The sequence below is a fragment of the Tiliqua scincoides genome, chromosome 9 (genome assembly GCF_035046505.1).
Source record: "Tiliqua scincoides isolate rTilSci1 chromosome 9, rTilSci1.hap2, whole genome shotgun sequence".
In the NCBI taxonomy this organism is placed as follows: domain Eukaryota; kingdom Metazoa; phylum Chordata; class Lepidosauria; order Squamata; family Scincidae; genus Tiliqua; species Tiliqua scincoides.
Window position 1 is genome coordinate 16,445,951 of NC_089829.1, and position 27,832 is coordinate 16,473,782.

At 51.9% G+C, this 27,832-nt stretch overlaps 1 protein-coding gene across 1 annotated transcript; it reads right to left on the reverse strand.

Annotated features, from left to right (window-relative positions):
• Positions 1–1,333: 1,333 nt before the first annotated feature.
• Positions 1,334–17,002, reverse strand: LOC136660490 (SNF-related serine/threonine-protein kinase-like). Its single transcript, XM_066637698.1, has 6 exons — positions 16,685–17,002; positions 15,426–16,066; positions 7,613–7,754; positions 6,710–6,922; positions 4,977–5,114; positions 1,334–4,879 (listed from the first exon to the last, which is right to left on the reverse strand). The coding sequence occupies exons 2-6, from the start codon at positions 16,012–16,014 to the stop codon at positions 3,718–3,720; spliced, it is 2,244 nt and encodes a 747-aa protein (XP_066493795.1). The 5' UTR covers positions 16,015–16,066; positions 16,685–17,002; the 3' UTR covers positions 1,334–3,717.
• Positions 17,003–27,832: the final 10,830 nt, after the last annotated feature.

Below are 27,832 nucleotides of genomic sequence, written 5' to 3' on the forward strand. Positions count from 1 at the left end.
AGAGGGCCTCCAGGACATGACCAGAGCCACTTCTGGTTCATAGACACAACTTACAATCACATCAGGAAGGTGTTCTGAGGCCAGGGGAGGCACATGGAGTAGCCGGCAGACTTCCTTCCACCTCAGAACACCTCCTGAACACGGCCAGAAGTCAAGGGCCAAACCAGAATTGGCTTCTACTTGCGTTGGAGAGGTGGGGAGGCCCATGGAGTGAGTCATGGGCCCAGCATGGCCTCCAGAGGGCCCAGAGCACCCGTAGCATGAATGATTGTGGTGCTGCACCAGCCCTCCCCCTGCCCACAGATTCCAGCATCCCCCAATTTCAGTATCCAACCGGGGGGGGAGGGGTCCTAGAACGGATCCCCTGTAGATAAGAAAGGCCTACTTTTTTCCAGATTTTGAACCAATTCACAAGTCTCTTCAGGTTTCGGCTGCATCTAATTCAAATATATTACTTTTCCAGTACTTAGTTGTCTCTTAAAACTTTTAAAAATTAACAAAATTAATAAACTGGAATAAAAACAGAAAAAGCTTTTTGTTTTTTTAAAAATAAACCCATTTTCAAACACCCCTATCCATTAGGCCAGTGGTTCTCACACATTTAGCACTGGGACGCACTTTTTAGAATGAAAATCTGTCAGGACCCACCACAAGTGATGATATGACATCACTGATGATATGACCAGTGATGAAGTGACATCATCGAGCAGGAAAATTTTTAACAATCCTAGGCTGCAATCCTACTCACACTTACCCAGGAGTAAGTCCCATTGACTATCATTGTTAAAAGAATATGCATAGCAGCTACAGGTCTGTAATATTTACCCAAATGCAGTCACATCCCATGGTAGCATCAGGTCTAATATATTAAAACTAAAATATTGAAATGAATGGGGACCCACCTGAAATGGGCTCGCGACCCACCTAGTTTCCCAGCCCACAGTTTGAGAAACACTGCATTAGGCTAAAAGTGGGATGTCTGCCTTCATCTTTCCCCATTTTTTGCTTGAATTCCATTGTCTTGGTTATCTGTCCTTTACAATGAAGCTTTAGCGGATACAGCAGCCTACTTGTGGCAAATACAACTGATGCATTGACTACAAAGTGCCCTGAGGGTAGACTCACACTTGTTCATTTTCCACATCTCCAGAGATGGTTCGCCTGCAGATGTAGGGAAGAGATTTGGCCCTCACCATGCCCAGACACATCGCACACCAGCAAAATGATGTCTCAGCCTTCAGTAATTGGCTACTGAAAGGGGACACACCCCAGCCAGTGGGTTGAAACAGGAACCATCAGACTCCTGCCCAAGAAAAAAAAACCATGCACAATGTTTCAAAATCCAGAAGGGTTATTTTATTGAACTAAACTTGCTTTGCCTTAGATCCGATCAGTGCACATTTTACAGAACCCAGAGTGAGCTCAGCAATCAATTCCCAGTTCATTTCTTGCCAGCAAGAAAGAAGGATAAATACAAAGAAAGCTTATTTTCCTGGAAGAGTTTCAGAGAGAGGATGAAGATTCTGGTATAGGGTCACAGATAAACACGGATGTGCTCACACCTGATGTGGTGCCAGGCGGGGAAAAGGTGTGGCCAGGTGTTTGTGTGTAGAGAGGGAGGGAGAAGCACAGGTTGGATGGAAGTGTGTGTGACACACCCAGGAGTCCTGGAGGCATGGTGGGTGTGCAAGTCACCCTTTTTGCATCCCCTTGTCTAGCTCATTCTGGCCAGCAAAGTCCGTCAGTAGGGAGAGTTCTGGTACACCTTCTAGACAGAGGTGCTGCTGGGCAGCTGCTGGGGCCAGGGAAGGGAAGGGATCGTTGCTGGCCCAAGGACAGGCAAGAGACCATGGCTGGTTCACTCCTAGAAAGTGCATTTTTCTGCCCAGGGAACACTCTGGGCCTGGGGAAGGGGTGAGAATGGGAAAGGGATACAGAGCCATCTCTATATTACATTAAAATAGACTATCCTTAAAAAATATTTTAATTGCTATAAAAACCTCACCTTTACAGGCTGGCTGAGCTGGGATGCTTTGGAAGAGAACTGCATGCTCCTCAGGAACTGATCCTGGGCAGGGGCTGGAAAGTGCCAGGATTGGAGCTGACTGTGGGGCCATCCCTGGGTTCAACGGCGCCCTGCCTTGCAAGGTGCCAGGAACCCAAACTAAGTAGCTAGTCCACAAGACTCAGAAGCGGAAAGGACAGCTGGATCTCCCAAACTCAGCCTTATCATTAACCATGGAACACAGGGGGCTGTCCTGAAACATAGGAAGTAGTGGCACCACCACCCCAAATCCACCAGCAACAGCCCCCACCACCTTGTCTGTCCACCACACCCACTGCGAGGAGAGGCTGAGCTGCCTCATCCTGCCTCCACCACTCAACTCAAAGCCCACCCTGTTAGCTTCTGAATCACTTGGCCTGAGTTCAAGAGGCTCTGGCCCAACCCAGGCCATGTTGCAGGTTCTTGTGCCCATCCTGATCACACAGAAATGAGGGTGGGGGTCTCATGTTAGCATCCAAAGCAGGTGTCAGTGAAGAAAATGGACCTGTCCCCACCTCGTGCAGGCTGTCACCTTGGTCCCTCTTCTTTTTCCCAGCCTGGTTCTGATGCCAAACAAGATCCAAAGTGGAGGGACCCAGAAAGGCCAGGTGGGGGGAGGCTCAGCCCCCCTTTTGATGAAACAGCCTCCCTTCTGCCTCAACCACACTTTATGCACAAACAGGCCGGAAACAAGACTAAGCATACTTGTCTCCACCAGGTCTGCTGGCCCACCAATTTCAAAGGAATCCTGGAGAAAAGTGCAGATGTGCTGGACCGCCATGCCCAGCTGAGACCCTGGCAAGATTCAGTCCATAATGGAGGTGACTGCTGTTGCACTGGCCAAGGCTCCCGGTAGAACCAACTTCACCCTGGTCTCTCCCTGGCCAAAAAGGGGCAGGGCAGAAAGCTGGGGCTGAAGTGACCACAAGTGCAGCCAGGTGGGAGATGGCTGGCAGAGAGCAGGAAAAACTTGGGCTCAGGAGCAGAGTGAAGGCAGACACCTCATGGACCCCTGTTTGAACAGTTCTGTGGAGGAGAGGTTAGCTCTGCGCAGGGCAAACCAACTCCCAAGCACCCAAAAGTGCATAACTGGCCATTTCAAAGTCAAAATGGAGGTGGGGGGAAGCTGCCCCCGAGATAAGTGTCAGGCAGAATAGAAGTGGAACCCTCCCCCTTCCCCAGGGCCTATGGCAGCCACAGCTGGACTTGCATGCTTCTCTCCAGCAGAGCTTGGCTGAGCCACCTCGGAGATCTTTCAGTGGAATTAAAGCCACTGCCTGGCCCCTGACAAAGGTTTCTCCAGTACAGGCCACCCATGGCTGCAGAGGCTCTGGGCATTAGGTCATCAGAGGAGCATGCAATAAATGGAGGGGGAAGGCTCTACTGGGTTTGGAGAGTTTCAATAAGGATGGGAGGGCAGGGAAGCGAGCAGGGAAGCAGGCAGCCAGTTTTGGCTCATCCGGTTCTAGCAGATACAGAGAACTAGAGTCAAAACACATTCTCACGCAGGCAGGCGGGCGGGCGGGCGGGCGGGCAGGCAGGCAGCAGCCATTCATTGGGACAGAGGATCTTGGGAATGGAACCAACAGTTGCCTCTGGCCTGTGCCCTGCATTTCCCGTTGTCGTTGTCATCATCCTTTTCCCCACTTCTCTCCTGCAGTTGCAACACAGGACTAGATGACATGGCAGCAGTTGAACTGCCCAAGAGAGAGAAGACTCTCCTTGGAGGTGGGCCGCATCCGGAAGGCGAGGGCCTTCTCACAGAGCGGAAACTGCAAGATCCTGTCCTTCAGGTTGGCACTCTTGCCCTTGGCAGGGTCGAGCTTGATAACGTTGTCTGCCAAGCTCTCGCTGCCACCGGGGCTACCATGGCTGTCATGGAGATGTTTTGGCCTGTTGGCCGGTCCCGTCTCAAGGTTCTTGCCCGGCTTCCGGGACGTGTCTTCTGGGTCCATTGCAGCTGTTACCCTGGCAACTCTCTGGGGGCAGCTGTCCTGAGTGGCAGCCTCACTGGGCCGAGGAAAGGAGTTTCCCATCTTGGTCTTCAGGAGCTCCTCCTCAGTGGCCATTTTGGGAGTGTTGTTGTTGTTAGCCTCTTCCCTCTCAAGGGGTTGTTCTGTTTGGCTCGTCTCTACCTCAGTTCCCCGATTCGGTCCCTCCTCCTGGCAAGCCCTGTTGCTGTTCTTGCTGCTGTCCATCACAGGCTTGCCCTCCGGGCCGCCCTTCCTCAGCGGTGGTCCGAGGCTCATTTTCCCTCCTTGCATGCCGAGCCTGCTGCCCCCCTGCCACAGGGTTTGGCTCCTGCTGTGCTCCTCCCTTGGGCACACAGGCTCCTGCGGAAGGACCAGGCCAAGGCCCATCTCAGGCCCTTGCTCCAGAGACCGTGGCCTTGGGAAACCAGCAGTTGGATTCTTCCCCATTTTATTGTGGGCTGCAAGGCTTCGGCAGAACAAGAAGGATGCTTTGGCACTTTGGAAATCACGCATCTGCTCTTGGTTCAAAGAGGAAGTTCTCCTTCTAAAGAGGCCAGGCTTCCCCTCTTCCTCCTCCTCTTCCTCATCCTCCTCTTCCTCCTCCGATATCTGCTGTAAGGCGGGGGTGCTCTTTGCAATGGGGGATTCAATGAGGGAGGGTCGAATCAGTGCTCGGATGGGCTGCCTGCATCTGTGGAAGCCAGAAGACTCATCTTCACCCAGAGCAGAGAAGCAAAGGGCTGACTTCCCAGAATGCTCAGAAAACTTTTCTAAAGTGCTCTTGGTGGTGGGGAGGAGCTGGGGGCTCTTCTCTGGAGGGGGCAAGGGACAACTGGGGTCACTCACAGTGCTGAAAGTGCTTCTGAAAGGAAGAGAGAAACCAGAGGGGTTCAGGACCCACACATGGCACAATGCCCAGGCCTGCACAATAGGACCATCGGAGAACAAAAGACACCTGCCTGCTCTGGACGTGCTGGGCCAGGTTGTAGACCAGACTGGGACTGTGGCTCTGTTTCTCCTGTTTCTCACGGAGGATTCTCTCGGCCAGCAGGAAGTAGGTGGCAGTAACGTGGTTGTAGCGGTCGGCTTCCAGTGCTCTGCAGGAACACAAGAAGTGAGCATCAGCAGGCATGTGTGGTGCATCCATGAGGACACACCTGTGGCCCAGCAGCACACAAGGAGCCTTCCTGGAGGAGGCTCCCTGAAAGGAGCACAAATGGAGTGGGCGCAGAAGGCTGGAGTCTGGACTCACAAACAAGGATACCAAGGTCTACCCCTGGCAGGGACCCCAGAGACATAGCCCTAAATAGGCCCAAGAGAAGAAGCCCACAGACTTGGTCAGTAGTCTTCAGGACAGGCTGATTTGGAGGCAAAGCCACACCTGGCCCCACCTCCCTAATGGACGTGTGGAGCGTCAAGTGGAGCAAGGGAGGCGAAGGGCCAGAGAGAGGCCAGACCAGGAAGGAATCCAGCTGGAACGAGAAGTTCTATGAAAGACTAGAACTATTCAATTGTAAAAATCCCTACGGGGGTTGAGAACAGCCTGCCTATGTAAACTGCCTTGGATTAAAGTATGAGGAGAAATAAAGGCGGTATATAAATACCAGTATAAATAAATAAATAATGGAAGGCTGGTGCTGGAAAACTGCCCTGCTCCTTGCGGGTCTGTCCATCTCCTCCTTAGGGCCAAAGGTGAGCGGATGGGAGTGGGGAGAGTTGGTCCCTTGCCCTGGCTGAGACATGACCTTTACAGCCTTCTCCCCCAGCATGGGCTGCATCCAAATTTCAAGGGAGTCTCCAGGGTCTGTTCCTGTGGTCAGCTGCATGCAGCAGGAGGGGGGAAGTGCCGTAGTCACTTCTCCCCCTTCCCTGAGGGAACCTATTGGCTGGAAGTAAACAAGGAGGTGGTGGCAGCCCTGCTTTCTTGCCATGTGACATGGGCAGCCACTTCCAACAACCAGACTGCTCACCCCACCCCCCAGATGCCTTGCCAGGGGAGCATGAGACACCTCAAAGTGTGCTAGAATGTAGTACAGCCAACCCTCGACTTCACAGACTGATGGGAAGAACAGAGCCACTGAGAGGAATTTTATCAGGGAGTACAAAATTTGTTTTGGGCCCCTTCCCTTCTCTCTTCAAATGCGACTTTGGCTCCTGGGTCCCCTTTTTTGGCTCCTTTTGGCTCCAAAGCCCCCCCTTTTTACTCCCTGTGGCTCCTGGGCCCCCCTTTTTACCCCAGGCCCAGATGTACCCCCTGCACCCCCCTCTCAGTGGCAAGGGTGGGAGAGATGTCCATGCAAAATCTGAATGCACGGATGACGATGGAGACGTGTATGCACAAAGCCCATACAACTACTTTTTAGTGAAGCAGAAAACATTCATCATTTTTGGAAAGAAAGTCTGTTCATCATGATCCAATAAATCAAGGAGCCACTGTATGAGGCCCAAAGACTCCATCTCTCCTACTCCTGAGCACTAGAGCGGATGCCACTGAGCTCACCCTGAAGTGTGTTTTGCTTCCCCTGACGACAACAACAAAGAATGGATCTGAATAGTGGACCCTAATCTAGAACCCATAGAACTCCTCTGGGGTTCCTTTCCTGTAACACTTGCAGTGAGGCTGTCCCTCCTGTTCCTTGCTGAAGGGTGACAAGCACCTCCCCCCTCCCCCACAGTTGCAAAGGACACTCACTCCTGGATGGTCTCCCGGTCTGCGATATTGCCACACATCATGGCCTGGATGATGATGTCATGCTCCTCTTCCGAGACCCGCTTGTGTGATGTCAGGGGTAAGAGACAGCGGCTGGCAGGAGAGGGGTCCACCCCCTGCAGCCATGGGTGACTCTCAATCTGTTCCAAGGAGGCTCTGTGTTGCGGATTCCGCTGCAGCATCTGGGAAATCAAGCTGTCAGAGAGAGAGAGAGAGAGAGAGAGAGAGAGAGAGAGAGAGAGAGAGAGAGAGAGTTGGTCAGCAGCCCCCACCTCATGCGCCCCATCCACCCACTGACCAGAAATCCAGACAGCCTGCATGAAGTGTGCTGGGAAAAGTGCTTTATCCATCTCTCTTCCTCCCTCCCCAGCCAATGCGCTGGGAACAGAACTGAAGCCAGGCACTGGCTCCGGGACTCCCCTCTGTACATGTGAGGTGGGGGAAGGGAGAGAACATCAGGACAAAGTCCTCTCCAGAGACTGAAGGGCTGCTGGTCCCACAATGCCAGGGTGTATGACAAGACCACTGCATCCTGGATAACTGTGTCCTGGTCAAATGCGTCCCGGAATTGAACATTTGTGTTCCTCCTTTTTGCGGACCAGGCATTTGTGTCCCAATATACGTATATTTATATTAGAGGTACTTTTTAATTTTTTTAACATGAAAGTAGAGTTAGGGTTAGGGCTGGGATAAGAGGCTTAAAATATATAACATGGGCCTTCTGGAAGTGTGACTGTGCAGGCTCCCTTGTCCTGGAGCAGACTTCTATCTCCACTGCCAAAATGGGCAGAGGGAGGGAGCTGGAGGGCCACCCGGCACAACCCTGCCTGTAGCCACAGTGGCAGGACCCCAAAGTGAGGGCTGGGTGGGGAGCACATGTCATACTCTGCACACTGGGAGGAGACGTGTGGCGGGATGATGTAGCGACAGTCCAGGATCATGGTCAGTGTCTCGCTGTCATTGGCCTCCTGGAAGGGCGGCTGCCCACACACCAGCATATAAAGGATGACGCCCAAGCTCCAGATATCTGTGGGGGGGAGAAAGAAAAAAGGGAGAAAAGAAGGAAAAAAGAGAGCATGAGAAAGATTCATGCAAGCACCACAATAACACAGGACTCGCCCAACATCCCCTCCACCTCATGATACATAGTTCCTAATTTTGTCAGGAGGTCAGAGGTGGTTCTGACTGTATCACCTGGCCTTACACAGTCAGGTCAATGCTGTCTCACTTTACTTCATCTGTTTCTCTTCCTCTACCCACAGTTATGTCCCAGAAAGAAAGGACCGCTGTCAGATGGACACCAAATTTGGCGGAAGGGTCAAATAGTTCACCTCATCAAGAAAAAGGAAGTCCACCTATGTGCAGAGTGTAGGAGCACCCAAACAGCCACAGAGACTTCCAGGAAGCTTCTATGGAGACAAAGAGATGCTAGATAGGCTACAAAAGAAAGGAAAGGTAGCAGGACTCCTGAGGTAGCTGAGGCAGCTTGAAAGTCACCTAGCCAAAGTCACCCAGGCAGTCACCCACCCACTCTCTGGCTGAAAGTCTTCCCGAAGGCTCCACAAAGCCTCCAGACTTCAAGGCAGTCTACCTCTGAAGCCCAGATGCTGGGGGGCAGCTTGTGTGGAGGGCCTGTATTCCCAGGGACAGCTGGTGGGCCACATGGGAGACAGTGTTTCTGACCTGATCCTGCAGGGCATTTCCTCTGCTCTTAAAGCTGTGACCTTTCCACTGAAGCATCTAGCTGGCCACTATGGCAAGGAGGAGGCTGTATGAGAGGGCCTTCCAGTCAATGAAACAGCAGCATCAGGGTTCTTTGGGGGCTTCCCCTAAGCTGCAGAATGGGAGGCTCTGGAGCAATCCTTGGTGCCTGCCCAGCCTCTGACCCTCAGAGGACTGGCCAGAGAGGTCTCCCTGAGCTCTTGTCCTGAGCCCAGTTCCACCACCTTTTCCTGCTTTAATCCCAGTACCTGTTTCAGTCCAGCTGGCCATACAGGTGGCTCCTCAGTGAGAAAGGAAGCCGCACAACCCAACTACCCACCTTGCCCATCTTCTACCATTGCAGAAAAATACGCCAGCAGGTGTTCATCTGCAGAGTAGCTGGGCTCTTGTTCCTTGTGTTTTAACCCTTTTCCCCCCATGACTGATATTAATGGCTGTTTCATTACTGTGTTTTGTGAGCACTGCCTTGGGCAAAAAGGTGGAGTCTTAATGTTCACTGTGAGTTTTGGGGGGGGGAGGGGAGAGATCTGCAGTACAGAGGCATCCTGTGCCCTTCCCATGAGGGGAGGTGGCTGACGCTCAGCATGGAGGGAAGGGCAGGGCCGGGCACAAAGTTTGTCTGGAAGCTCAGAGCAGCAGGGAGAGCATGTCTCTGTCTCTCTGGGAAATGTTTCTATCTAAATGTGCAAAGCCACTTCTCCCAACACAGCCTGGTATGACCATGAAACCAAGCCCCAAGGAGGGCTGTGCAGACACAGGAACAAGTTGGCTTCTCAATACCCAGTCATCAGGGTCAGGGAACTTGGTTGAACCCCTTATGGGAGCAGAGGAAGGGTGGGAAGTGCAGTTGGTGGAAGCTGGAAGAGGCTCTCCCCTTCACCTTTATAACAGAGGAAGCAGAGCACAGATGGCCAAAGAGATAAGCTGCCTCCAATTGGACTGAGTACCATGGCAGCAGCCCTGCCTTAATCGGCTCAGGCTCAGTGGCACTCCAGGCACTGCAGTTGTTCCCTGGAACTCAGCCCTGGAGGTAGAGAGATGGCCAGGCAAGCCGACATGCCCAAATATCCTGGCTGCTGTTCCAGGCAGTTGAAATGTCACCAAAATGATGTCTCATGCTAGGCAGGTTCAAGCAGGAGAGGAGAGAGCTTGATGCACAGTGGGTGAAAGTAGCAGCTCAGAGTCACTTGTCAGGGTCCATGATGAATGGATTGGCCAGTGGGGCTCCATACCCTCCACTTGCCCAGGCAGGGCAGAAGGAAGCTTTGTCCTGAGTACATCAGCCTGGCACTGCAGACACTCTCTCCAGCTGGAATAATGGTAGATGGGTCAGTGTCCGTTCGCTTGTGACCCATAAGAGAGCATCCTAAAAGAGATTTGATGTAGACACCCATGGCTCTTTCAGTGACTTCCGGCTCAGGGACCCTGCCCAGGACTGAGAGACCTTGACCATTCCGGGGGATTCTACCTCCTTCCCACTGCTTATCTTCTCCAGTTACTATTCGGGGACCCGAGGCTTGTGCTGCTCCATTTCCTTGCTCACATGGCCCCTTGTTCCTACATGATCAGGCTATTTTTCCACTTCAAGGTAACATCTACAGTCCTCTCTTTGAAAGAGGCTCTGTTCCTGCAAACTGCATTGGCCACAGTCTTCTCCCCCCCCCCCCATTAGTCAAATCCCCTTTCAGAGAAGACAGATGTTTCCCCTGCTCCTCTCAACACACAGGTGGGTACCCACAAAATGCTGGCTGAGAGCAGGTCAGGCCCTCCTCCTCTCTCCTGGAGTCTCCAGGAGATTCCAGCTCCAGGGGAACCTGTCTTGGCATCCTTGGTTGGCCCCCTGACAAGCAGTGCAGAAGCAGAGAAATCTCTCTCTGGTCTTCAAAGTACACAAAGTGGCCATGCTGGTCTTGTGGAGGTCCCAGGCAAATGTCCACCATTGCCACCCCCTGGTATCAGACCTGGGAAAACCAGGATTGCTGCAGGAAGACAAAACAAAGTCCTGCTTCTGCACTTTCAGCAGTGGAACCAAGTGGCTCAGCTGGGGGCTAGAGGATGGCAGCCCCCCCCCCCCCACAATACCCTGACATGGCTCAGGCATCTCTCTTGGCTGATGGCAATTTCCTGTCATGTCCCAGTCACATTTGGTCACCAGTTCTGCAATGTAGTCTGCCTCTGAGGTGTTCCAGGAATGGCACTTCCAAAGGGTAGTCAACTGGACATGTGGCAGGTGAGACCAACTGCAGGTAGACCTGTCCCCTGCAGAGGAAGAGGTCTGCCATATTCTGGCTATGGGGTGTGTGTGTCTGCAAGCTAGGGCTGCCGCACTCTGTCTTTCAGGCACTCTGGAAGATCTGGGCAAGACACAAACCCTGCAGCTCTGCTAACAACAGAGGTGTCTCCACTTTTGTACTGACCATGGTAGACTCAGGCCACAATTCCCCAATTCCCACCTGATGGGAAAGGACATACGGCTGGGCTGGCATTAGCTAGGCTCCTGCAGCCTGACCAGAGAACAAGGGCTCAGTGGGCCCTTCCAAAAGCCCATCTCCCACAGGCAGAGGCAGGTTTGGTTTTTATCCCCCAACAAGCTCTGGCTGCTGCCTCCCTAAGTGGAGTCCCATCTGGGACTGGGCATGCTCAAGCTTTCCTGATGCTTCTTGACTGGAGAGGGAGGCCAGCAATGGCTAAAGAAGGCCAGCTCAGCCCAGGCCAGAGCCTGCTCCATTGCCTTCCAGGGTCATCGGTCAATCCTGGCTGGTCCCAAGCAGGTCCTGCCTCTATTTAAACCCTTGACTGCTCAGGGAAGTCAGGGGCGATCTCAGGCAAATGGTGTCTGCACACCCAGCTCAAAGGAGCCCTGAAGAGTGACTCACTCGTCCTCCCATCAAGCTTCACGTTGTAGTCACAGCTCCAGCAGAGCTATAAATACTTCTTGGCACACACCGCGCATAGAGTGTGCTGGGGGGAGCTGCTGCAGCATCCGTGCACAGGTCTCACACTGCTGCATGTGCACCCAAAGAAACAGGAAGTGGCAGCCACTGACTGAGCTCAGCAGCAGTCACAGGGGAGGGGAAGTGTGAGGAGGAGTGGGGGGGGGAGTGCAGCTATGACATCCTCTTATGCCTGTCAGCTTCCTTTAGGAAAGCAGCTCCAGAGAGCCCAGAATGAACGCCGAGATGGCTAAGATGGTGTTTGTGGCCATGCTGCACAAACAGGGAAGCTGGCCACAGGTGCATAACTCCGAGAGAATCTCAGCTCTTGCATTCTCACTCTCTTTTTCTAGCCCTCATTGGCTGTGAAGATCAGCCTGCAACCATAGGACCAACAGCCACTGAAATCCCAGCCATGGGCTTCAGGTCCCAGGAGGAAGAGGAGCCTCGAGGTTCTGCTTGCACGACTGTGCAAAGCTCAGGCACGCTTGTAGCAGCTCCTAATATTTTCCAAGTTGGCAACTTGTAGAGGTTACACCTCTGTGAGTGTGATGCATGCGCGCACACACATGCCAAGATCAGGCCAGTGTCTCTGACCACACTCACGCATGGGGAAGGGTCAACTTCCTCCTGCAATACCAAGCTCTGAAGGCAGAAAGCCTCCACTGATGCCACCCCAACCATAGCCTCCTCTCCCCATTCAGCCTGTCTGTGACACCAACTCTGGAAGCGTTTGGTCAGCAGACTCTCTTGGGCTGTGGCTCTGCTCACCCTGCATCAGTACCAACGGCTCCTGTCCCTTTCACACACTCTTCCCTGCATCCTGTGCACTCAGAGAGACACACCAGTTACACAGGTGGCTCATCTCCCTTTCCCTCTCCATCCCTATTAGAGGAATCTGGCTCAGTCTCCTTTCAGAGGCTCCCTGAAGGATGAGAGAAGAGAGTGTCACATCCTCTCATGTCTAGCAGGCCTTTCTAGGGGTCCCCGATGTACCCAGTGGCACCCTTGCCGGCTCCACACAAATCAGAAAACAGGCTTGGTGGAAGGAGGTGGGTGGAGGGGACAGGCTATGCGGTACAGGAGTCTACTGCTACAGGGACTGCATCTGACTTTTCCATCTTTTCTGGAAGTTGTCTTTTGAGTACAGCCCATCCTCAGGGCTGTGCCTGAGTCTTCCATCCTGAGCCCTGCAGGCTGCTTTGCTGTGTGGCAGAAAGGACAGGCCGCTGACCTGCCACCCCTCTTGTGCCCAGTTCCAAGAGAGCTGTGGGAAGTCCGTGGGTGGACAAGACTCCCACACATCTCTGGCAGCTTTTTCCTCTCAGGCCTTCTTAAAACAGCCTTCACTGTTTATGGGAAGCCCTGCCCTTTTCTTTGGCTTCACATCTGTCCTACAGCCCCTTTCACTTCCCCAGCACAGGGAGAGGGTGGAGGTCAAACAGCTCTGTTTGGGCCCAGGCACTGCAACAACTGCCCAGAAGCATCCCAGAAAGAAGAGGCAGCCAAAGGCTTTGGCCTGGATGGCATGCAGGTGCTAGCACATCAGTGGGGCAGGCAGTCCATCCACGAAACAGGCGGCTTCTCTCTGTCAACCAGAAACCAGGTCTTACTCTCTTTGTTTCTGCTTTCATTGCTCAGGGGTTTCCCTTCAAAGGGCACAATCCTGCCAAGGCCCCAGAGGCATCAGTGGGAGAATGTCAAGCATATTCTCTCCCTCCCCTCCAAGATCAAGGGTGCCAGGGGGAGGTCAGCAACGAGGGGTCAGGCTAGTTGACATAGGGCAACACATCTCCAAAGCCAAGGGAGGGCAGTGTGCATCAGGTGAGTAATGTGAGATGGGGCGTGTTACAGCCTCTTCCCTGCCTGCCATATTCTCAGGAAAAATCTCTGTTCCTGCCTGCAGGGTTCCAGGGTGAACATGCAGCTGGGAGCCCACAAGAGAGGCTGTAAGATGGAACAGAAATATAACAGGCAGGGAATGGGTCTGTCCTGCAGGTGCCTTTCCAAAAAACAAAGCCACTGTTGGAATTCTAATGCTCATCTTGGCAACATGCAACCTATGCAGTTGGGCCCCGAGACAAAACTGTCCGGGGACTGAGCTGAGTAACTCTGAGACTGAACACAAGCCTGGAAGCCAGCATCAGGCCCCTGCAAGTTTTATCACTCATTTGAAAGTTTTAATTAAGATTGGTAGAAACTGCTAGAAAGCTGACTGGGAAATGCCCCGATTTACATGGCAAGGGCAGATCAGCATCTCTGAAGCAGGAGAAGGGCAACAAAGCAGTTCTGTGTTGCTATCAGGCATCTGTGAATATGACTGTTCGAACTGAGGTGAACTCACACATTTTAGCCACTCCCTGGGTTCTGTCTTCCTTCCACAAAAAGTGAACCAGAAGGGAGCCCTCTATCTCCCTCCTTTGGGCAGCAAATGGATGGCAGGAATGGATGGCATGGAGGCACTGCCATCAGGGCAATTCTGGCCCTGCACCTGAATTGCAGGCTGCCCTCCAAGAGTAGCCCACCTTTCCTCTCCCCTAACCTGAGAGGACACAGCAGGATGCTCCAGTCAGTTCCCTCCTTCCTCAGCCCTGTAGAATTTAAGCCCCCTCCTTTTACAGAGCACAAGTGGCACATTCACTTCAAAAGAACAGCCAAGACACACACACACACACACACACAAAGAGAGAGAGAGAGAGAGAGAGAGAGAGAGAGAGAGAGAGAGAGAGAGAGAGAGAGATTAGTGCAGGTCCCAACCTAAAGCAGACACATGCCCATTTCCAAACACACACAAGTACACACCCCCTTGTATACAATATATACCAAGTACACACACAGTGTTTACACAAGCGCTGACTCTGCCAAACTCACACATGGGGCCAGCCCTCCATTTGCCATAAGGAGATGCACAAATGCATATCCCCAGACTTCCCTCCTCCCTCCCCACAAACATGGTGAGCCCAACCAGAAAAACAAGCCAAGTGATCGCATGTACATGTGTGTGTGCATGGGCAAGTGGACCTCTCCTGCCTGCCGATCCTCCCTTGGTAGTGCCTCCCCATCCTCTGCATGAGTGTTGGGGTTCCACACATGCGCCCCTCAAAATGACTAGCAGGAAAATATGATCTCTATTTGCACATTTAATTAACACTGGGCAAATCCAGAACTGAAGACTGGGAAGGAACCCACTCTGTGAAAGATCTGGGCTGATAATGCAGTTTTTACTTTAGACTAATTAATCAACCAGGATCAGGAGCGCCTTTCATCCTTGGGGCTGATGAATAGTTATGAACTGCCATTGACGGCCAAGTGGCAATATTTGCAATTGTGGCATCTACGCCAGTCAAAATTTGGCCCAGTCACATTATCTGCATCTCAGAGTCCATTACCCTTAGAAGGACTCCTAGAGTCAATGCAAAAGAAGAAGTCTGCAGTGTTCATTTGTAAACATTTGATGTCACTTAAATATGACACTCAGTGGACCGTCCTATCTTTCACAACCAATGGAAAGTGATTTTAAATCACACACCTGCATTATCTATGGATCTTAGGCTTACTATCTATTTATAGAAAGCTCATACCCTTTTCTCTACATTTCATTTGTAGACCAAACCAGCAATGCAGTGAAACCATGTTGCAGCAAAAGCACGTATTCTGAAAGACAGTGTCTTTCTGCCCCACACAGGGTTCAAGGGAGGAAAGGGTGGCCAGATCCTTCCCATCAGCCACTGTGATTAGGCTACGAATGCTGCTTGCACAGCCTGCATGCATAGCAGTGTGATGCTTAAACACACTCCACTGCCATCCATGGCCAGCAAGCAGCTATTCACAGGACTAAATGCTGGCAGAAATTTCCCCTCTGCCTTGCCTGTTTCTGGCTGGGGGGGGGGGGGAGACATGTCCCTAGTTCCTTCTGGAAGTCATCACTGCAAGCAGCCACCATCACACCGCCACAATTCTGCCCCCAACTCCAGCTCCTGTTGTGAAGGTCAACTCAAAGCCAGGCCTCCCCCCTCCCTCCCTGCTCCCCACTCAGTTCTCACCAACAGCAGGAGCGTCGTATTCATCGCCCAGGAGGATCTCGGGGGCTGAGTACGCCAAGGAGCCACAGCTGGTGGTCAGCATGGTGCCCGGCTGGAAGCAGTTGCTGAAGCCAAAGTCCGTCAGCTTGACCACACCTTGCTCTTGGAAGAAGACCACGTTCTCAGGCTTGAGGTCCCGGTGGACGACGTGGAGGCGGTGGCAGTAGGAGATGGCGTGGACTATCTGGGCGAAGTAGTGCTTGGCCTGCTCCTCTCCGAGGCCGCCCTCATGCTGCATGATGTGGTCAAACATGTCCCCACCATCACCCAGCTCCAGGATGAGGTAGAGCTTGGAGTGGGTGTCGATGACCTCGTAGAGGCGCACCACGTTGGGGTGCTGGACCAGCTTCATGCAGCGCACCTCCTGCAAGAGCTGTGTGGCGGCCCCGCCATCCAGCTTGCTCTTGTCAATCACCTTGACGGCCACCCGCTCCCCTGTGAAGACATGCCGGGCCAGCTTCACCACTGCAAAATGTCCCTTGCCCAGGGTGCGCTCCAGGTCATAGAGGCCGGCAATCTTCCCTTCAGGGAAAGCCCGGGCCACGGCCATCCTGGCAGCCTGCTAGACCTCACCGAGGCCTAGGCATGGGGAAGCCGGAGTGCTGCAAGAAAGGGACGGCACACAGTGAAGGAGGGCAGCAGCAGCTTCCCTGCAGTCCCATAAAACACTTTGAAGGGAGGAAGAAGGCTCAGGATCTTGGCAGGCATGGTTCGGAGTGGGTTCACATAAGCAAACCAAACTACACCCCGATCCGACTGGGATAGAGGACAGAGGGTTGGCCTGGAAGGCTCAGGGCCACATCCCCTCCCTGAGTGACAGCCCCCACCTTTCAGGTTTGTTAGGAAGGACCAGAGCAGTGGTGGGGAGGAGGACCTGAGCCCCTGGGAGGGAGGCCCAAAAATGTCACCATCAGCCGGCTGAGGACAACAAGAAGCCAACTTCAGCTGCAGAGCCTCAGTGCCCAGGCCACTGGCGACGTGGAGCCCCCCAAAGCACCCCCCCCCACATACCCCGCTTGCCTAACCTTGCAGCCTTCGAGGGAGAAGATGGTGCCCCAAGACTACAGTGGGGGGGACGGGGACGCGCGCACACAAGGAGGTCCCACTAGCCTCTTCCTTGGAAAGGGACGTCCAGCCCCCGACAGTGCCCAGAAGAGGCTCTCCTGCTCGCGATGCCCGCGGTCCGGAAAGCCTAGCATCCGATCCGCGGAGGGGCTTACCTCTGAGCACGTGCAGAGTGCCTGCCCACTGGGGATGAAGCGCAGCCGGGACTGCTCTGCCAGGGCAGCGATGCCAACGCGGTGCCAACGCGGAGCCCGGCCAGGCCGCTGCAGCTGAGGCCCAAGAGCCGCGAAGCAGCCCGGGCTCCGCGGGCGGCAGCAGCAGCAGCACCGGCAGCTCCTCCTCCTCCCCCCTCCCGGACGCTGCTCCTGGCACTGCCCGGCAGCCAGGCGGGGGCTCTGCGCTCCGAGGGTTCCGCGCGCGCACCGGGCTGCGCGGGGAGCTCGCCTTGGGCCGGCCGGCTGGCCGCTCCGCTCCGCTCCGCTCCGCTCCCTCCTCCGCGGCCGCTGACGTCAAGGAGCTCCGAGCGGCTTCTCCCAGGCTCCGAGCCGTGGCACTCAGCCCGGCCAGCCGGAGGTGGCGGCGCCACCAGCTGCCCACCCGGCACCAGCTGCAGCGCGGCGGCGGCGGCGGCAGCGCCTCTGAGCAGGTGCAGAGCGCGCTCCGGCACGGGCCTTGGGCTGCCATCCAAGCCACACTTTCCTGGGAGTAAGCTCCATTGACTAGAATTGGATTTACTTCTGAGTAGACAGGCATAGGATTGGGCCCACGAATTCTCACGGACACGGTGAGCACGTGTGCAAAGGAGGCTGAACGCAGGATCGCCTCTCTCTCTCTCTCTCTCCCTTACAAGAAAGGAAAGGGAGAAGCCATTCGGAATGAATCTCGGAGCCGTCCTGCTGCTGGATCAGGCCCCGAAAGTGATAATGTCGTGAATTAAATTGTTGCATGTATTTATATACAATTATTAGACGAAGAGTTTTCAGAGCAGTTTACGAAAAGAAAGGACTGAGGCAGCTCCCTGCCCCAAAGGCCTTGCAATTGAAAAGAGATACAGGGATACAGCAAACGGGGGGGGGGGGGAAGCAAGGGGAAATCACTCAATGGGTGCTGTGTATAGCCCTCTCCCTCAGGGCACTCTTGAAGGAGTGGTCCTCTTTGGTGCACTCCTGAAGGAGTCAAGCCTACTGAAGTTGGCCAACATCAGCTCACCCAGCCAGCCAGCCAGCAATGTCCTCTGGGGTCAGATGTTTGGAATGTCCTTAGTGCAGCAATTTCCAACCTTTTTCATCTCATGGCACACTGGCAAGGTGCTTAAATTGTCAGGGCACACCATCAGTTTTTTGACAATTGACAAGGCATGCCGCACTGCTGGTGGGGGGGCTCACTAATAAATGAACCTCCCCCAAACTCCTGTGGCACACCTGTGGATTGTTCACCCCACACCAATGTGCTGTGGCACAGTAGCTGAAAACAGCTGCCCTAGTGGAATAGGGCCCAAGCCATCCAGGTTTGGGCAGAGAAAATGTGACTCCTTATTCAACCTCTCCTCTCCTCTCTGGTTCTGGTAGATGCTTGCTGGCTCAGAGCCTGAACTTCCCCTGTTTAAACCTGTCTTCTCCCATGACTCCTTAGGCAAGCCAGTCTCAGATCCTGTCTCCTCCATCTGCAGTATGGGGATAATTTGGGTTCAAGCAATGGCCCAGGTGGTGCCAGCATCTCATCACAAGGGGCCCTGCACCTGACCCTGTAGTGTTCCCCACTGCCTCCTGATGGCACATTGGGCACTATCAGTGCCACCGGTATGGAGGGTTAGCTCTGGTAGGCCAGGCATGCCCTTAGCCAGTATCCAACCTGGCTACCCCCAGGCCTGTGTCTGAGCAGGAAGGGGAGACATGTGGCATGCTGCTGCCTCCTATTCACCTTGATGGTCCTGCAAAAGTTGGGGCCTTTTGGCTGAGGCGTGGGGCAAAGGCAGAACAAGCACAGTGGCACAGTCTCAGTCATGCTTCCTCAGAGGCGTGTTTGACAGTGTGCAGTTAGCTACGTCCCAGGTCAGCATGCAGGGGCTGTAGCCTAAGCCCCACCAAAGAGAGTGGCAGCAAGGAGGAGGAAACAAGGGGGCATATATGCCCCTTTCAATGCATTGATAAAAACCTGTCACACCCAGCCTGGCAGTGCCCACACACCAGCTCTCGCTGGTCTGGAAGGGTGACAGCACCTCCATAGTTCACCTGTGGAGCAACAACTTCACAAGGGAAAGGTTCCTCCAAAAATTCCCAGGGTGTGGGGCCAAATATCCCACAGGGACAGTGGAGCATACAGAGCAAAAGGAACCGAAGAGCGATATCAACAGCTCCTTCCACAAAGAGGAGGAGAAGCAGTGGGGAAATCTGTGCCCAGAGCAAAGGGGACTCTTTCCCAGGGCTCTTCTGTTGTGTGTGTCCTCAACCACCCCCCTTTCGCCTGGTTTCAGAAAAACAGGCTCTGTTTACCATGTCAGGCCCTGTCTTTTCCTGGAAATGGCTATATGGAACAGAGAAGAGACTTCATTTAGCCCTTCATTTAATGTTGGGAGCAGAACATACATATATTTCCTCTGCAGATATTAAAAAGCTTTCAGTGCATTGCTGGGGAGAAGGGGGGGGGAAGAGAGAGGAATGTTGCCTCCTTCATTAAATTGCTAATAAGTTCCCAGAATCCTCTCTTCCCTTTGACCTGTTAGTGGATGAAATCAAACAGGGTTTGCCCAGCACACATTGGGTGCTGAGATAAAATCCCAGCCATGTCCCTCCACTCCACCCATCCTATGGGGCACAATGGTTGGAAAAATGCTCTTGTGATGCAACCCTTATGCAGTGCAGCTTGTGCAGGAGAACTTCCTGCTGGATGACGCCCAGGGGATCAGTTTTGTCTGTCTGCCACTTTGCCTCTCTTGATGGCAGTCCCCCTTTTGCCTTGTCACGTGATAATGGCTTCATTTCAAGCCTTGGACACAGGCCAGTGTGCTGTGAATAAGCCACAAGGATCTCAGCCCCAGAAGGCACTGGAAGCCACAGACTGGCTGTTCTATGAAAGAGGGTAAATGGCACGGGAGGAGCCATCATGCAGACCGGCCCCTACATTAAGCATGCCAGAAATGCAACTAATGCTCAGAGCTGCTTCTCACTAATATTCACTGGTGCTGGATCAGTCAGTGACTACATGTGTATGGGGATTATTGCCCTGCTCTGCAGCAAGCATCCACCTCTCCACTGTTTCACTGATCTCTTTCTTCCTTCTTCTGAGAGGCCACTGGCTGCCTTCTCTGCATGCATGCTCAGTACCGTGGCCCCCTCCCTTGGGATGGTTCCCCTTCCTACCCCAAGCATGCCAGAGTGATTGCTTTCGACAGTGGTCTCCCACGAAGAGACATCTCTTGGCCTTTAGAACAGCCAGCAGGCTTGTGTCAAAGCTCAGAACCTGCTTGGGCAGAGCTTGGCAGCAAATCCTTCATGGTTTCCGTGGGCTTCAGTGTTGTCAAAATGAATGTGATGCGCCCATGTTTCACACACACATTCGATTAGTACGCCTGATTGCAAAATGCAGGAAAACCCAGAACACCTCCTTTTCTGGAACCACAGATCCCACCAGGCTCTACTAAGCGCAGTGAAACAACAATGAAGTCTTTAATTCCAACACAAAGTGACCACCACAGTGCTCAGGAGGATGCAGCACTACAGTCGGATCAGCAGCCAAACACATCCACACGCTTGTCTTTCTGGCGGAGATCATACTCTTTGTTGTAGGGCAGCCGTGACCTGGCATGATTCCTGTGTGTTTGTGTGTGTGTGTGTGTGTGTGTGTGTGTGTGTGTGTGTTCCTAAGAAACATCCTCCTTAAAAGGAAGTGCCTTCTTCCCCTGTTTTGATCCATATCAATTCAGGCCCAGGAAAAGTTTCCTCAGTCTCAGAGCCCTGGTCTGGAAGGAAAAATGATGGGGTCCCATAGAGAGCAGAAAAGTCACTTCAACCCCCCAAAAAGTGTCCTTCTGTCCCCTCCTATTTCACAAAGAAGACAACAAGCTTTGTTGATGAAGTGCTCTTGGCCAGGCTTCTGCGTTCTTGCTATTTTGGGCCCCTCTCTTCCTGGAATTGGCTGTGCGGAGCTGCATTTAGCCCTTGATTGGCTGTTGGGAGGTGCACATCAACCAGACGCTGCTTTTGCAGATTGAAAAGCTTTCAGGGCAGGCTGGGGCTGCCTCCCTCATTACAGGACTAATCTCTTCCCAGAATCCTTTTCTGCAGTCCTGGACAAACAAACGCTAATGTGCTTTGGAAAGAGGGTGGCCCTGGTCTGAGTGATGCATCACAAAGACATAGACACAGGAGGAGTTGCAGGGCAGTTTTTGCAAGGAGTGGGGCGGAGGATGATTCGGCTGAAACATCTCACCTGGTGCCTTACTGAGCATGAGCAAAAACAGACCTTTGCTACCTTGTGTTTTGCCTGAGGGAGATTCTAGTGGCTTCTAGTATCTGTTGTATATATCAGGCATCAATGGACCTGATGCTTTGCAATAGAAGAGAAGTTCTTGCCCAGAGGGGCTCATGAAGGTGACAGAGGAAAGGGAGCAACACCAGGATAAATGGGGAAGAAGATGGGATTATTCATGGGCAGGTACTCTGGGTTAGTTGCGGCAGAGTTAAGAATTTGGTTTGGTTGAGGCTAAAACTATCTAGACACTCAGAGTCAACCTGAAGAATTAGCATAACCAGGAATGTGGTTCAGCATTGCATATGCACACACGCGTGCCTGTTGGCATGCTTGGATTCACACACAAGGACCACATGAGTGTCCAGCAGGATGGGAGATGCCCTGAAAAAATAGAATATTGGGGGCACAAAAGGTCATGGCAGACAAGGTACTCCTGGGCACCTTCATGGAGTGGGGCAGACAACTTGGCAGCAGAGCACCAACCAGCTCCTTTTCCCCCAACTCAGCCACAGCCCCTTGACAAGGGTCTTATTCCTGATTGTCTCGTTCTCGGCTACATTTCTCCAGGTTGCATCATGCATTCCTATGCGAAAAAGAATGAGAGAAAAGGCAAGATTCTCTAAGTCTAAGCCCTGAGAGAAGATACCAGAATGTGGGATTCACAGAGCAGTCTCAAACATTTCTAGCATTGCTGGATATTCTGCCAGAGACAGCTAGACAACCTAGAAGTGGACGGAGGCAATTCACAACAGATGGATTTTGCTAGGTAAACTCAGTGTGAATTACTTTTTGCTGAAAAGCGATATATAAATATTCTTATTATTAATACTGTAATAATAACAACAATATGTCCAAAAACACTACTGTGTATACTGCAGGACTGACCTGCCTTACAGGAATGTTTGCTGAGATTGTAGATATGAAGTGCGATGAGCCCTCTGAAGAGACTTATAGATGATGAGCGGAATACGTACAGATGGACTGCAAGGTTTGTGGCTCACCAGCAACTCCAGCTGCTATTTGCTACTTGGAACCTGGATGGCCTTCCTATGGGGCTTCTGTTTTGGAGATATTGCATTTTCCCAGCCCTCACGCCACAATATAATTTTCTGCTGAGAAGATGCAATCTATGACAGTTATGTAGTTGCACTTGGCATGGAAACACCTGCTACTTAGGGCCCGTGGATTGATGAGTGATGAGTAACAGGTCTCTCCTCAAACCTCCATGGAAGTGAACAGCTGGCTACAAGACAGCATCATCAGGGACAATTTAGTTTCTTGGAGCTCAGACTATACGACCTGTGCAATGGACTCCTTCAGGCAATGGGTTGCACCTCATGAGGAGTGGGAAATTTGCAGACCTCATCAAGAGGGCTTTGCACTAAATACTAATGGGGACATCTTACTGTGCATCTTCCTTCTCTCACAAAGCGAGAGTGGCCCAATCTGTTGTACTAATGGAGAATCGGGAAGGCATCATGACTCAGGATCACCATTCCCTCTAAGGCAGAGGTTCCCAACCTGTGGACCACAGATGGTCCACAAGAGCACAGGAGATTGTCTGTGAGCTGACTGGGCCCAGTGGTTGGCCGATGAGTGAAGTACTGTGCACTTGTCACTTCACCAATGTTTGTGAGGGCCCTCCTGCCCTCCCTTGGTCCAGATTGGACCAAAATTGGGGCAATCCAGCAGCTATAGGCAGTGGCATGATGATGTCATCATGCCATCATCATGTCCTCCTGTGACTGTGCACTCTGTAGTCTGCAACAGACCCAAGTGAGGAGTGGTGATCCACCTGCTGGCAGGTAAGGAACTCCTGCTCTAAAGGGTCTGCTGGTGCACAGAGCCCTTCAACAAATCCCAGAGCTGCCTTGGATGTTTGGCAATGTTATCAGCTGAGCTGGGCTGCAGAGCTCCACGCTCTGCCGAGCAAAGCTAGGAGGTATGTGGCCATGCCACCATACACCTTAATGGGAACAATGCTCAGGATAGGCAAAGAGATGGAAAGGGAACATTTGGTTGCTTTCAATGAATTTGAGTCCTTGGGACCAGATGAATTACATCCCAGGTGCTTTTCAAAGTGTGGTCTGCAGATCCATGCCATTCATGAACCATCAGCTGCTGGGCTGCAGCATAGCTCCTGTGGCTTCTGCCTTCTTTGGTAGGTTGAGAACATCCAGAGAGATTGGAGCCAAGAAGTCTTCCAAGGCTTGCTGCGGGGCTTGGATGCCTCTCATTGTTGGCACACCAAGTCTCATGAGCGGCTGAGAGACCTCAGGGTGTGAGACAAGGGAAAAGAAGAGGGAAGCAGGAGGCTTAAGAGAAGCAGAGGCGGTGCAGGGAACAGGCAGACAAGGAGCAGGAGGGGAGAATGTACAGGAGGAAGGTGCAGAAGACAAGAGTAAGTCAAGGCTGGCCAGAACGGGAGAGCTGGTGTGCTATGTACCTATTCAAAACAGACACGCGCGCACAGAGAGAGAGAGAGAGAGAGAGAGAGAGCACATTTCAGATTGACATAGTGTCAAATTTATTATGCTATAATTCACACATGTACTGCATATGGTAGCAGTTGCTTGACCTAGTTAATGTATATAAAAAATTACCAGTTGGCCACATCAGAGAGAATGAGAAGCACTGCTGCAGGGTACAAAAGGAGATGGAAGATGTGATCTTAGAGCCGCTGTTTGTGATCTCTGCAAATGGGCAAGGCGCTCAAGGATTGGAGATGAGCAAATAGTATCTCTATTCTTAGAAAAGGGAAAATGTAAGATCTGAAAAACTACAGAACAGCACCTTGAAAGATCCTGGAACAGATTATTAAGCAAAGTGTCTATCAGCGCTTAGAAACCAGCATGAGCAGTGTGTACATGTTAACAATGAATGAATGAAGAGGTTGAGGTGGGAGAAAACTGTGATAATGAAATAAAAACACCAACACTGCCTTCTGTAATTCTTATTTTTGTTTTTAAAAAACCAAAATCTGTGAAAAAAATAAAACTTTTATTTATTATTTAATGGAGGGAGGGCCTTCATGGGTAAATGACAGTGGCTACATCTGCTGACACAATGCCCCCTAAATCACCTACCTAGTCAGTGGTGTTTGGGAGGGGGGCAAAATGATAAGTTTTGCAGGAGTCTCAGTGTGCAGTGTAAGCGACCTCTCCCCCTTGCCTTCGGAGCCATTCCAGGCAGCGAGAGCAATGTGGAGTCATCTCCTCCGCTTTGCCTTCACTGCCTGGAATGGCTTTGGAAGTGAGGGGGAGGGGCTGCTTAAACGGTGTGTTGAGGCACCTGCAAAACATACCATTTTGCCCTCCCTCTGGGAACACCACTGTACCTAGTACAGCATTTCTCAACAAGTGGTACCTATACCACTGGCGGTACTTGAGATGGTATCCAGTGATATACATGGGAAGGAACCCCAGACCCCCATCATCTGGCAGTGAGACCATCAGCGCAACATTACAAGCAGTGGTAGAAGGTTCAGCTCAGCAGGCACAGCTCCAGCACGTGCTTTTTGCATGCAGGAAAAAGCCCTCCCATCCACCTTGAGCCTCTTATTACCTGAGCCAAGGTATTTGTTGCATCACATCTGGCCTCCCAGTCCGGAAGAAACTGGCAATGACATCACTGCAAGTTACTTCTAGTGGTACTTCCACTAGGTGGACCATGCGTTTGGGCCTCTTCAGCCTAGAAAAGAGACGCCTGAGGGGGGACATGATTGAGACATACAAAATTATGCAGGGGATGGACAGAGTGGATAGGGAGATGCTCTTTACACTCTCACATAACACCAGAACCAGGGGACATCCACTAAAATTGAGTGTTGGGAGAGTCAGAACAGACAAAAGAAAATATTTCTTTACTCAGCGCGTGGTTGGTCTGTGGAACTCCTTGCCACAGGATGTGGTGCTGGCATCTAGCCTGGATGCCTTTAAAAGGGGATTGGACAAGTTTCTGGAGGAAAAATCCATTACTGGGTTTTGTACAAGCCATGATGTGTATATGCCACCTCCTGATTTTAGAAATGGGCTATGTCAGAACATTGTCAGCCCATTATATGAACATATAATGAACATATGTCAGCCCATTTAGAAATGGGCTATGCCAGATGCAAGGGAGGGCACCAGGATGAGGTCTCTTGTTATCTGGTGTGCTCCCTGGGGCATCTGGTGGGCCGCTGTGAGATACAGGAAGCTGGACTAGATGGGCCTATGGCCTGATCCAGTGGGGCTGTTCTTATGTTCTTATGCAAAGTGGTATGACGGGGAACAAACGTTGAGAATCGCTGACTTAGAACACTTTAAAAGCAATTACAATTTGTAATTATAAAGCAAATTTTAAATAAAAACACATAATACCATTTTCTGCACTTCTTACTTTGGAAAACACCAAAATCCGTGAGAAAATAAAACTGCTTTCTCCCACCTCTGTGCACAGGGAAGGAAAAGCCGGTTCTTTCACTTACATGAATTTAAACAGACAGCACAGTCTTATGTGGGGCCTGCAGCTGTGGATCTCACAATTCCCTGCCATAAATTCCGTAATGGCAATGTGAAAGGCATGCCACTCTGTGCTCCAGAGCTGCCCAGTGCAAACAGCAGGATCCCAGACAGCCACTGGAGCAGGCACTGTGGCAGTGGGGGTGGACAGGGGGCGGTTCAGAGAAGGGTAGGGGCAGGGATCTGGCAGGGGCAGGAGAGGGTGGGAGGGAGAGTCTTGGCAGCAACAGCACATGAGAATGAAGAGGTGGTGCCCAAGTCTGCACAGAAAGGGTAGACTTTCACGAGGGCTTTGAAGGAAGATAAAACAGTGGTCTCATGTGGGTGGTATTCCCAGGCATAAGGGCCACCGAGGGAAAATGGTGGAGCCATTTGGGGAGCAGGAGACCTTTGGACTGCTGAGGGCAGTGGACCTGGAAGAGCAAAGGCCAGAGAGAGATCAGCATGTAAGAGGGGTCAAGATAAGGGAAGGGCCTGAAGATAAGGCCAAGGAATTTGAATGCAGATAGAGCATTGGGGCCATCGGAAATGGTCATATGTGAGTGAGGCTGATGGGCACTGCAGCAGACCTGATCCATGTGAACAAGTTCCACACCTACTTTGTTCACGTACCAGTCCACCAAAATCAAAGGAGTCATCTTGATTTCAAGGTGTTTGAGGCACTGGGCCTTGTTTCTTCCACATTTTCTCAGAGTCACCAGGTTCTCTATTTTCTTATTTCTTTTGTGGCATCCTGGCATTTTGTTCCAAGTTTTAGGTGAAGAGCCACAAAGTGACCACCAGTACAGATAGGGTGAGGTATTATGGGCTTTCTCCAGAATACCAGAGCTCCATGGAACCAATGGGAGGACACCTATGGCTTGATGAATGGCCCCTTATTGACGATATTTTGATCTGGCAACCCCAGATAATACTCGTAACTGGACAAAGTGCCCAGAACCATCAAGCTGGGAAAGGGATACGGGAAGAAAAGGATTGTAGGAGCTTCTTCACGTTTCTCTAATTAAAGATCTGAGCAGTACCAAGGCAGGAGCAAACTGTCATCATACAGGCAAATGGACAAAATGCTGCACACAGAGGAGCCCACCCACCCATTAGAGAATAGTCATGTGACCTAGTCACTTCATTAGGAGTGATTCATATAAATCCGTGGCAAACTTGCAGTTCAGGAGCAGAGCCACGGCACTTGGTCAGGGAGACAGACGCCAGAACACCCAGGTACAGTAACACTTCATCTCTCTGGTCTGTGATGTGTTGTGCACCCCATTGTAAGGCCTATAGCTCAGTGCTGGAGTCCCTGCTTGGCAGGGTTTGATTCCTGGCAACTTCTCCAGTCTGAGAGAAGAGACTGGGCCAGGTGGCCCTCTGGGCAGGTGCCTGTGTTCCTGTTGGAAGGGAGGATGTCCCAGGCTGAATAGGGACAGTTCTCCTGCTGAAGATGAGACTCTTAAGAGGTGCTTCCTCTTTGCCCTGTAAGCAGGGGAGAAATGGCCTCATTCATCCACCCTTAGACCAGCCTGAGCTCTTTGGGGAGGGGGGAGAGAAAGCACATGCACCTTAGGAGAAGAAGCAGCTTGGGGTTCATTGGAATCATCAACCATCATCATCCCCACTGGCTCCTTTTAGTTTGCTCCAGAGCCCAGGTACGGCTTCTTCTTAGGCACATATTATGAGGTGAATCAAAGAAGAGAAGCCCTCTCACCACTTCCAGGTCAAACGAGGGAGACCGTGAAGCCAGTTTATTCCAGGGGGATACATTAGTCATGTCCAGACTCTTCCCCAAGGTCAGGGGTGGCGTCAGAAGTCAGCCCAGTTGAGGGACCTCCAGCCAGGACTCCCTGAACCTGAGCACATGTAAGTTCTGCATCTGGGCAGGAGAAGAACCAGAAGCACAAATACAAGAGGGACCTTGACGAAGTGGAGCGGGTCCAGAGGACTGGAATGGTGAGGAGACTGGAAGTTGTGTCCCATGAAGATAGGTTGAAGGAGTTGGGCGTGTTTGGATATTTAAAGAACTGTCATGGGAATGCTGGTGCATATTTTCTCAGCTGCTCTAGATGGCAGGACCAGGACAAACACTCAAATTACAACAGGGAGAATTTCTATTAAATGTTAGGAAGAACTTCTTGATGGTAGGGATTGTCTGGCAGTGTCTGTGCTGGAAGGTGGCAGACTCCTCATCATTGGACGTCTTTAAATAGAGGTTGGATCAGAGCTATCAGGGATGTTGTAGTTGAGGACAGACTACATTGGCAGGGAGTTGGACTTGATGATCTAGTAGGTCCTTTCCAACTCTTGGATTCTATAATTCTGTTGCAGTCAACATCTGAG

Bases quoted from the DNA above. Each gene is read 5' to 3' on its own strand.
- LOC136660490 (XM_066637698.1), bottom strand. From the start codon at position 16,014: ATGGCCGTGGCCCGGGCTTTCCCTGAAGGGAAGATTGCCGGCCTCTAT. The intron at 6,923-7,612 runs GTATGACATGTG...TCTCTCTGACAG, and splicing joins GTCTCCTCCCAGTGTGCAGA to CTTGATTTCCCAGATGCTGC. The intron at 5,115-6,709 runs GTGAGTGTCCTT...GTGTTCCTGCAG, and splicing joins GACCGGGAGACCATCCAGGA to AGCACTGGAAGCCGACCGCT.